The sequence below is a fragment of the Alosa alosa genome, chromosome 19 (assembly GCF_017589495.1).
Source record: "Alosa alosa isolate M-15738 ecotype Scorff River chromosome 19, AALO_Geno_1.1, whole genome shotgun sequence".
In the NCBI taxonomy this organism is placed as follows: Eukaryota; Metazoa; Chordata; class Actinopteri; order Clupeiformes; family Clupeidae; genus Alosa; species Alosa alosa.
Window position 1 is genome coordinate 338,479 of NC_063207.1, and position 10,000 is coordinate 348,478.

At 41.4% G+C, this 10,000-nt stretch overlaps 1 protein-coding gene and 1 long non-coding RNA gene across 2 annotated transcripts in view; one reads left to right on the plus strand and one right to left on the minus strand.

The window, feature by feature from the left end:
• LOC125283875 overlaps positions 1-838 on the minus strand; it is a 902-nt gene extending 64 nt beyond the window's left edge. Inside the window, exons 1-3 of the long non-coding RNA XR_007191816.1 lie at positions 609-838; positions 389-509; positions 1-284 (exon numbers count right to left, since the gene is read on the minus strand). The exon at positions 1-284 is cut by the window's left edge and continues 64 nt beyond it. This is a non-coding gene — a long non-coding RNA (uncharacterized LOC125283875). The remainder of the gene's footprint in view (positions 285-388; positions 510-608) is intronic.
• Positions 1-10,000, plus strand: part of efr3a (EFR3 homolog A (S. cerevisiae)) — a 79,568-nt gene that overhangs the window by 30,444 nt on the left and 39,124 nt on the right. Inside the window, exons 7-9 of the mRNA XM_048228209.1 lie at positions 4,068-4,217; positions 5,403-5,510; positions 7,346-7,424. Of these exons, the coding sequence (XP_048084166.1) occupies positions 4,068-4,217; positions 5,403-5,510; positions 7,346-7,424 (337 nt within the window). The remainder of the gene's footprint in view (positions 1-4,067; positions 4,218-5,402; positions 5,511-7,345; positions 7,425-10,000) is intronic.

A 10,000-nucleotide genomic window follows, 5' to 3' on the forward strand; every position in this document is an offset into this window, starting at 1 on the left:
AACTGTCCGTTTGCCTCCTCGGGGTTGTAGGTAACTGGCGGCGTTCTTTCCGTGGCAGGTCCGTTATGCAGACGCCTATTCTGCGTGGCTCTGTACTTCGGCGTCGCCTCTAACCGGGACTGCAGCTTCGCACAGAGTTCAGAGAGCTCCGGCCTACGAAATGACGGCGACCGTACAATCCATCCAGAGACCCCGCCAACAACGCCATCTTCTTCGTCAGACATGAGGTCTACGGTGGGTTCCACCTTGTCATCTGCTAGCACACTCTGTCTCGATTCCAGCAGCTGTAAAAAAACAATGAATCAGTACTGTGCGATGCGATGCACTGCGTATGGACACAACACATCTATCAATGCACCTGAAAAATAGTCACCAAATAAAGTCTTACCCTCTTTCTTCTCGCTCGACTCCGAGCTGAACTCTTCGCAGCTTCCGCCCGCAATGAGTTTTCTGGCTGGGTATATATCTAAAGCTCCTGCGTACCGTCTCGTAATATGTCTTACAGGCGGCTGGAAAACAATTAAATGAGAGTGGTATGAATAAAAATCAAACGCAAGTCACAGTAACATTAAACAAGGAAGGAGAAACAGTAAAAACAAGTCACTTACACACAATGTCATCTTTATCAACATCGTGTAAATCTGGACTTCCAGATATTGCTCCGAGCAAATAGGAGGTCACCGCCTCATTATGAGGCGAGATTAGTCTGTGAAAACAAAATGTAGTTATGATCGGTATCTATCCTATGGTCTCTATAAGTATCCATTTCCTTATAGCCTACTGCAGAATGAAAGCATATTCTTTAAATCTTACCCTTGCTCCGGTTCGTAGCGCCTGCAATTTGTCTCAGAGTTGTGAAGACGGCGTACTGCTTCCTGTAAATGATGACACAAAAAAATACACTTTAATAAAGCTGGTTCTGCTCACTTGTTCTTTTGCAAGGCTACTAGGCTACTCTTAGCTTTGGTTTTAGGCTAGGGTACTTTTAGCTTAGCTAGCAGTCATCGAACATATTCTTACCGTAAGCTTGGGATTGTGCACCAGTCTTCTCTTCTTAAAGTTTGTCTCTCCCGCACAGTTTTTCGACTCCAGAGCAGCCAACCGGTCCTCTATGGACAGCAACCTAGAGTTTACCTAATTGCTTGAATGACTTGCAGACAGCTCCGAGCAAAGAGGAGGTCCCGACCCCATTAAGAGGCAAAGTTAGTTTGTGAAAACAAAATGTACAGTTAATATCTGTATCTATCAACGTAGCCTATCTATTTCCTTATAGCCTACAGCAGAATGAAAGCATAATATTCTTTAAATCTTACCATTGCTCCGGTAGTGCCTATGTGTCTCGAGTGAACCCTGGTAGGCTACGGCTGGCTCTGATTTTCAGCAGATGTTTTCCTGGATTGAGACAAGTAACCACTCATCTGGCAGATGTCCATTCTTCCCAAAAGGGAAGTGCTCGTTTAAAGGTCCCCTCTTCTAGAAGGAATGAGCGCAGACGATCGTGGGCGCGTTGTTTAAGATTCACATCCACATGCATCCAAATAACGTGAAGTAGTAGCCTAATGAAACTGTAGGCTAGCCTTTCTGTTCTGCTGAATCCAAGTACAGCTCGCTGCAGCCTGTGGGAAGGCAAGGCTTGGAGATGCTCCTCTCTGAATTTGCCGCCGCACACTGACTGTTGTTTATCCTATCAGCTGTTCTGGTGGAAGCGCGACCACAGTGCAACCACTGCTCACTAGAGGAAGTGTCTCCCCTGCTGGCGTGGGGGCGTAACGGTTGGACTTAGTGGTTTATTGAAGTGACCCTGCTGTGGCGTATAGACTGAGAATGTTTTGGACTGTGTAAATAGTCTACTACTATTTCCCTGGTAGTAGACTACTTACACAGTCCAAAACATTCTCAGTCTATACGCCACACAGCAGGGTCACTTATATAGGTATATATTTTTTATTCAACAAAAATATATGCAGTTTTGCATATATTTTTGTTGAATGAAAATAGTGATAAAGACAATCATTTATATATTTGCCTCTGAAATTCTCATTGTGTTGGTGTGAAGGGAAAATCTGAATCTAAACTCTATCGACTGTTTTAAGTCAGGTTACATTATTGGAGCTTGCAGGGAACAGACATGTCATACCCAGCATCATTTCTGCCTGTTGAGCGTATTACTGGGAGTTGTTTAAGCAAGACCAAAGGCCACAGTCATGCCAGCATGCACAGTTGCCCCCTGCTACCCTGATTTGCATTTGTATAGCTCACAGCATTTTCATTTACATGTTAAAGCCTCCCCTAGAATTAGGAGGAGGGGGGGCATGGGGGGACAAATGCCAAGCAAGGGCCCACGTCAATTTCTGACAATTCATGGCAGTTTTCGGCATTGCCTGCAAACTGCCGCGAACAGCCATTAAACTGAACTTCCACGACAATCTACAGTGCCGCATACTGACGGAAATCACACTTTTCATGCAGTGCGTGTGTGTGTGTGTGTGTGTGTGCGTGTGTGTGAGACCCGCACCAGGTGTGTGTTTAGTTTTTGTGTGTGTGTGTGCGTATGTGTGAGACCCGCACCAGGTGTGTGTGTGTGTGTGTGTGTGCCTGTGTGTGTGCCTGTGTGTGCGTATGTGTGAGATCCGCACCAGGTGTGTGTGTGTTTAGTTTTTTGTGTGTGTGTGTGTGTGCGTATGTGTGAGACCCACACCAGGTGTGTGTGTGTGTGTGAGAGTGTCCACTCTGAGTTGGGAAAGTTGGCCTTTTGTTATAGTACCCCTACTTCCTGGAATAATCTTCAGTGTAATATAAAAATGAACTCTATACTTTCCTATAATCAATTCAGATCTGTAATCACAAACCTTCCTGTCAATTTGTAGCTGCTTTAAGTAAATGTCTTTATTATTATTATTATTATTATTATATTATTATTAAGATTTTATGTATGTTTCCCTTCCTCCTCTATAATGTAATGTATGTTATTATTTATTATCTTATTATTTATTGATTTTAATTTGTTTTATTTTATTTTATTTTATTAACAGGCCTAGACCTACACCTATACTTTATTTCTCTCTCTTTTTACATCTTGTTACTTCATTGTTTCTGTAATCTAATAATAATAAGAAGAATAAATAAAGGTTGAATGAATGAATGTGTGTGAGACCCGCACCAGGTGTGTGTGTGTCCGTATGTGTGTGAGACCCGTACCAGGTGTGTGTATGTGAGACCCGTACCAGGTGTGTGTGTGTGTGTGTGTGCTTATGTGTGTGAGACCCGTACCAGGTGTGTGTGTGTGTGCTTATGTGTGTGAGACCCGTACCAGGTGTGTGTGTGTGAGACCCGCACCAGGTGTGTGTGTGTGTTTCCTGTCAATTTGCTGCTTTAGTAAATGTCTTTATTATTATTATTATTATTATTATATTATTATTTAAGATTTTATGTATGTTTCCCTTCCTCCTCTATAATGTATGTTATTATTTATTATCTTATTATTTATTGATTTCTTTTAATTTGTTTTATTTTATTTTATTTTATTAACAGGCCTAGACCTACACCTATACTTTATTTCTCTCTCTTTTATGTTACTTCATTGTTCTGTAATCTATATAAAGAGAATAGAAAATAAGGTTGAATGAATGGGCCGAATGTGTGTGAGACCCTTTCCAGGTGTGTGTGTGTCCGTATGTGTGTGAGACCCGTACCAGGTGTGTGTATGTGAGACCCGTACCAGGTGTGTGTGTGTGTGTGTGTGTGTGTGTGTGAGACCAGCACCAGGGTGTGTGTGTGTGTGTGTGTGTGTGTGTGTATGTGTGTGAGACCCCTTGCCAGGTGTGTGTGTATGTGAGACATGTGTGTGGGGCCATTACCAGGTGTGTGTATGTGAGACACGTACCAGGTGTGTGTGTGTGTATGTGCGTGTGAGTGAGAGACACCCACCAGGTGTGTGTTCTCATGTTTTTATATTGTGATTGATCATGAAGATCCACAATCTAGTTTTCAAGTGAATTATAGAGATTGAACACATATAACACATATTCCTATAAGTCTAACAACTGTGTGTGTGTGTGTGTGCGCAGGATCCGTGTAGCTGGCATTAAGGGTCTGCAGGGGGTGGTTCGTAAGACGGTGAATGATGAACTTCAGGCCATCATCTGGGAACCTCAACACATGGACAAGCTGATCCCATCACTACTGTTCAACATGCAGGACACGGACGACACAGAGAGGTACATACACACACACACACACACACACACACACACACACACACACACACACACACACACACTTGGACAAGCTGATCCCATCACTACTGTTCAACATGCAGGATACGGACGACACAGAGAGGTACATACACACACACACACACACACTTGACAAGCTGATCCCATCACTACTGTTCAACATGCAGGATATGGACGACACAGAGAGACACATACACACACACACACACATTATGACATCATCTTGTGTGTGTGTGTGTGTGTGTGATGCGGTGTGTGTATATGTAATGCAGTGTGTGTGTGTATGTAATGCGGTGTGTGTATATGTAATGCAGTGTGTGTGTGTGTGTATGTAATGCGGTGTGTGTATGTAATGCAGTGTGTGTGTGTGTGTGTGTGTATGTAATGCGGTGTGTGTATGTAATGCAGTGTGTGTGTATATGTAATGCAGTGTGTGTGTGTATGTAATGCGGTGTGTGTATATGTAATGCAGTGTGTGTGTATATGTAATGCAGTGTGTGTGTGTATGTAATGCGGTGTGTGTATATGTAATGCAGTGTGTGTGTATGTAATGCATTGTGTGTGTGTGTGTAATGCATTGTGTATGTGTGTGTATGTAATGCGGTGTGTGTGTATGTAATGCGGTGTGTGTATATGTAATGCAGTGTGTGTGTGTATGTAATGCGGTGTGTGTATATGTAATGCAGTGTGTGTGTATATGTAATGCAGTGTGTGTGTGTATGTAATGCGGTGTGTGTATATGTAATGCAGTGTGTGTGTATGTAATGCATTGTGTGTGTGTGTATGTAATGCATTGTGTGTGTGTGTATGTAATGCGGTGTCTGTGTGTGTATGTAATGCGGTGTCTGTGTGTGTATGTAATGCGGTGTGTGTATATGTAATGCGGTGTGTGTGTGTATGTATTGCGGTGTGTGTGTGTGTGTGTGTATGTAATGCGGTGTGTGTGTATATGTAATGCAGTGTGTGTGTGTATGTAATGCGGTGTGTGTATATGTAATGCGGTGTGTGTGTGTATGTAATGCAGTGTGTGTGTGTGTGTATGTAATGCGGTGTGTGTATATGTAATGCAGTGTGTGTGTGTATGTAATGCGGTGTGTGTGTATGTAATGCAGTGTGTGTATGTAATGCAGTGTGTGTGTGTGTATGTAATGCGGTGTGTGTGTGCAGGGCATCAGGAGAGGAGAATCCGGCATCCCTGGCCGAGAGCTGTTTCCGTGAGCTGTTGGGTCGAGCTGCCTATGGCAACATGAACAATGCTGTGCGCCCGGTGCTGGTGTAAGTTTCCATAGTAACCACATATATCAACATAACAATGGCATAGTAACCACATATATCAACATAACAATGGCATAGTAACCACATATATCAACATAACAAAGCCATAATGACCACATATATCATTACCACATGAGCATTGCCATAGTAATTATATACATTGTATTATATTTATTGTTTGGGGTGTTAAGCACTTTAAGTTCATTCGTGGATATATTGATAATGTGCATAAATAATGAAATGTGCATACATGCTTTGATTGTGCATATTACCTACTTTGATGTAATCTGTTTGATTAATGATAAACAATTCAACTCAGTTCAGTAATTCAACTACATTACCCACAATGCAGTGCAGGTTCCGTTCAGAATGCTGTACTAAGCGAGATGCTATGTACACGAGTGAAATTTCTGCTACTAAACGAGGCCTGTTTTGATGAGCAGTGCTGGCTAGCTAGATATACACACAGCACCTCCACACCCATTTGCACACCTACTACGGTTGATTAAAGAGGTATGACATCATTATGACATCATCTTGTGCACATTTATCTTGGTCTTACAATGGCCGGATGATGCTGGCTTTCACTCACAAGGTGGTAATCCACAGTAATTAAAGTGCCCATATTATGAAAAAATCACTTTTTCTGGGATTTGGTGTGTTATTGTGTGTCTCTGGTGCTTCCACATGCATACAAACTTGGAAAAAAAAAACATCCATGCTGTTTTGAGTAAGATAAGGGTTTCTGGATGTATCCTGCCTTCAGCCTCCAGGGTGACCTGGTCAAACTTGACGTCACAAGCCGAAACATTTCAATATTCCCACCCACCACCTCCTTTTAGGGCAATTACGTTACGTAAATATAATGGAAACCTATGGAGCTGCATCGAAGTGGGCAGTGAAAAGGATTTATACTAAATCGTTGAACAAACGTGAATAAAAGGCACAAAATAAGGTTGGTGTGAGAGTTATCTGTGTGTTAATGGGATTCATTCTAATTCCATCACTTACATATTTCCTACAACTAGGTGAGATAGCTAAGCTTATGTTGTAGGCTACTGAAGTTCCACTGTTAGATAGCTAGCTAGCAAGCTAACCGTTTTACATAGAGATTATGGTAGGCTAAGTGTTAGCTACGGGCTATACTATGTAAAACGAGGGTGTAGTAGATGTTAGGTTGAATTGGCGTGTTTCAGACATTGCATAATCAACCACACCAAGCCTACGAGTTCAACTGTTTTTTAAGCCTACATATCTCAGAAAAGAATGTAGATACAATCTTAAACCTTTGCACAGTAGTTGTTGGGTAATATTTAGAATTATTGACATAAAGTATGAAGCAAAGTCAAGATGGTCAGGCGAGGCTGAAGGCATTTGTTGATTTGGCACGAATGACCCTGGTAACAGTTAATGGAGTGGGGCGTGGGCAAGTGAGCAGCAGCTCATTAATATGTAATGAGCAGCAGAAACTGCACACTTTGAAAGGGACTGAAAAAGAGTGTAATAGAGGTAGGCAAGAATCTTTTCCTACAAGCTATTTCCAGCAAACAACTTCAGAAACATGTTTTCTGGAACTCATAGACCTATTTTAACTTGTTGAAAAATAGTCATAATATGGGAACTTTAAAATGAAAACGGTACACACACAACACACTATACACCACACAGTAGTTTGTTACTCTGGTGAAATGTTTGTGTGTGTTTGTGTGTATGCATTTGTGTGTTTGTATGTGTGTGTGTTTCTGTGTGTGTGTGTGTATGTGTGTGTGTGTGTGTGCGTGCGTGCATGTGTGTGTGTGTGTGTGTGTGTGTGTGTGTGTGTGTACCTCTCCCAGGCATCTGGATAATCATCGGTTGTGGGACCCGAATGAGTTTGCTGTCTCCTGCTTCCGCATCATCATGTACTCAATACAGGTGTGTGTGTGTGTGTGTGTACATGTGCATAATGTGTGTGTATGTAAGTAATGTGTGTGTGTGTCTGCATGTGTAATAGTATGAGTAAATAATAAATATAAATAATAATAAATATGTGTTCAGTAACGACAGATGGATTAGAGTGCTTGGTGTTGTGATGCTATGTTGTACAGAATGTGAAATGAATACAGAACAATAGGCAAATAGGCGAAGAATACAAAACGATAGTCCGCCTTTACTGTAGTGGAGTCCGCAAGACAGCAAACACCAGGTGTTGTGATAGGCTATGTTGTAAGAATGTGAAATGAATACATATCAGAACAAGAGGCTTTTTGTGCAATAGGCGAAGAATACAAAACGATAGTCCGCCTTTACTGTAGTGGAGTCCGCGAGACAGCGAACGTCAGGTAAACAGCAGGTACTCTAATGCGTTATTGTGCGTTAAGCAGGTACTCTAATCTAATGCATTATTGTGCGTTTCACAGCAGGTACTCTAATCTAATGTATTATTGTGCGTTAAGCAGGTTACTCTAATCTAATGCGTTATTGTGCGTTAAGCAGGTACTCTAATCTAATGCATTATTGTGCGTTTCACAGCAGGTACTCTAATGTATTAGATTGAGTTCTTTAGTTCTACATGGAAACATGTACAGATTGAGTTCTTAAGTTTTACATGGAAACATGTACAGATTGAGTTATGACAACACTATGCAGCGGCAGACCACCGGCCAAATTCTCAAAACCCAATAACCCAATGACCTAACCTTCAGCCAAAACCCAATGTGGCTCTTCAGCTGAAGAGTTTGCCCACCCCTGTTCTAAGCACATGCAAACTTGGCACTGCTACTTTGGCGGAGTGATTTGCACGCAGCACCTGAATAGCTGCAGTAGCAGTGTTTCGCCTGAATGAGAATGTAGTTCCAAGCTTGTATATGATTAGAAAATCGCTGTGTTGTATTTTACATTGACATTTTTGCACATTGTAATTATACTAGTCACAACATGTAAATAGAACAATGTTTGAGCGCTGTCACTTTTGGGTGCTATAGGCTAGTTGGAACTGCCCACCTCAATGAGCTATGCTAACGGTGGGTGCTTCAGATCGAGTTACATATAGAGACGAGAAGGGTGTGTATAGAAATCATCTTATCCAACTCTGGGGAAGATGGTGAATAAGCTAATTTCCTAAAATGTTGGTGTGTTCCTTAAAGACTGCATTTGGTAACTCCAGTAAGCATCTGTGTTGAACCTCCTGAACCCAGTCCGTCCATGCATGTCCCTTTACACCCCTAAACTTAACACATGCTGTGTGCTACAAATACATCTCCCTTTACACCCCTAAACTTAACACTTGCTGTGTGATACAAATACATGTCCCTTTACACCTCTAAACTTAACACTTGCTCTTCACCGTCCCTAGAGTGGAGAAAGTGGTCAGCAATGATAAAGCAGGCAGACTTGATGGCGTGACTTATGAAACGCTAAAAGCAAGCGAACTATATAGCGTGACTTATGAAACGCTGAAAGCAAGCAGACTCGATGGCATGACTTATGAAACGCTAAAAGCAAGCAGACTCGATGGCGTGACTTATGAAACGCTAAAAGCAAGCGGACTTGGTGTGCATGCGTGTGTATCAGGGATGGAAATTAAATATTTTGTCCACCTGCCACTGTGGCTGGTGGATTCCAAAATCTACCAGCCACTCAACTTTTTTACCACTAGGGTTGCTAGAGAAACGGTATGAAAATGTGATATCATGATTATAGAAACCAAAATGATCATGGTTATCGGCATTATTGTGATACGATTAAAATGTGCTTAATTTTGTCCTAAACCTTCCAACTGTCCTCCAAGCACAGTAGCAACAAAACTAAAGGTCAACAGAACCACATGCATATGTCATAGTGTCTTGTCAGAAAAGTGGTGTGGCTCCTTTGACTCTGTTGGTGTGAGTTCTAGAGCATCCTATAATCCAACTCTCCAACTTCATCGAACTATACTTTACATCATCAGATTTAAATATTTACAGGTATCAAGGCTATAATTAACATTTTAGCATTTTATAATTAACATTTTACCACTGACATTTAAGCACAGCTCAGCTTTAAGAAACTTTAAATATATGCATGCTTAGCATTTTGTGAAATTACATTGAAACTTCTGGTTTTAATATTTACAGTTATCTAGGTGATATTTTTAACATTTATTTTGTATTTGGCCTTTTATGAAATCATGTATTGCAAAAGCCCAAAGTTGGAGACCATGTAGACATTTGCTTCAATTTCAAAACCGAACTACTGAAATAAGTTAGCAGTGGCACATGAAAGCATAGCGACAGTTTCTTAAGGGTAGTGACAAAAAGTGAAGCCCTGCGCCAGTGCCTATAGTCTATGATGCGGGCGGCGGCTCACTGGTAGTTATCAGGTATTATAATCTGGTATTAACTTCAAATCAGCGTGATTTACCCTTATAGGCTGGTAACGTTACATGATCCCTACAGGCACTTTCTTATCAGGGTTCCCGCGGATCCTTAAAAAAGTCTTAAATACAACTTTAGGTTTTTAAGGCCTAAAAA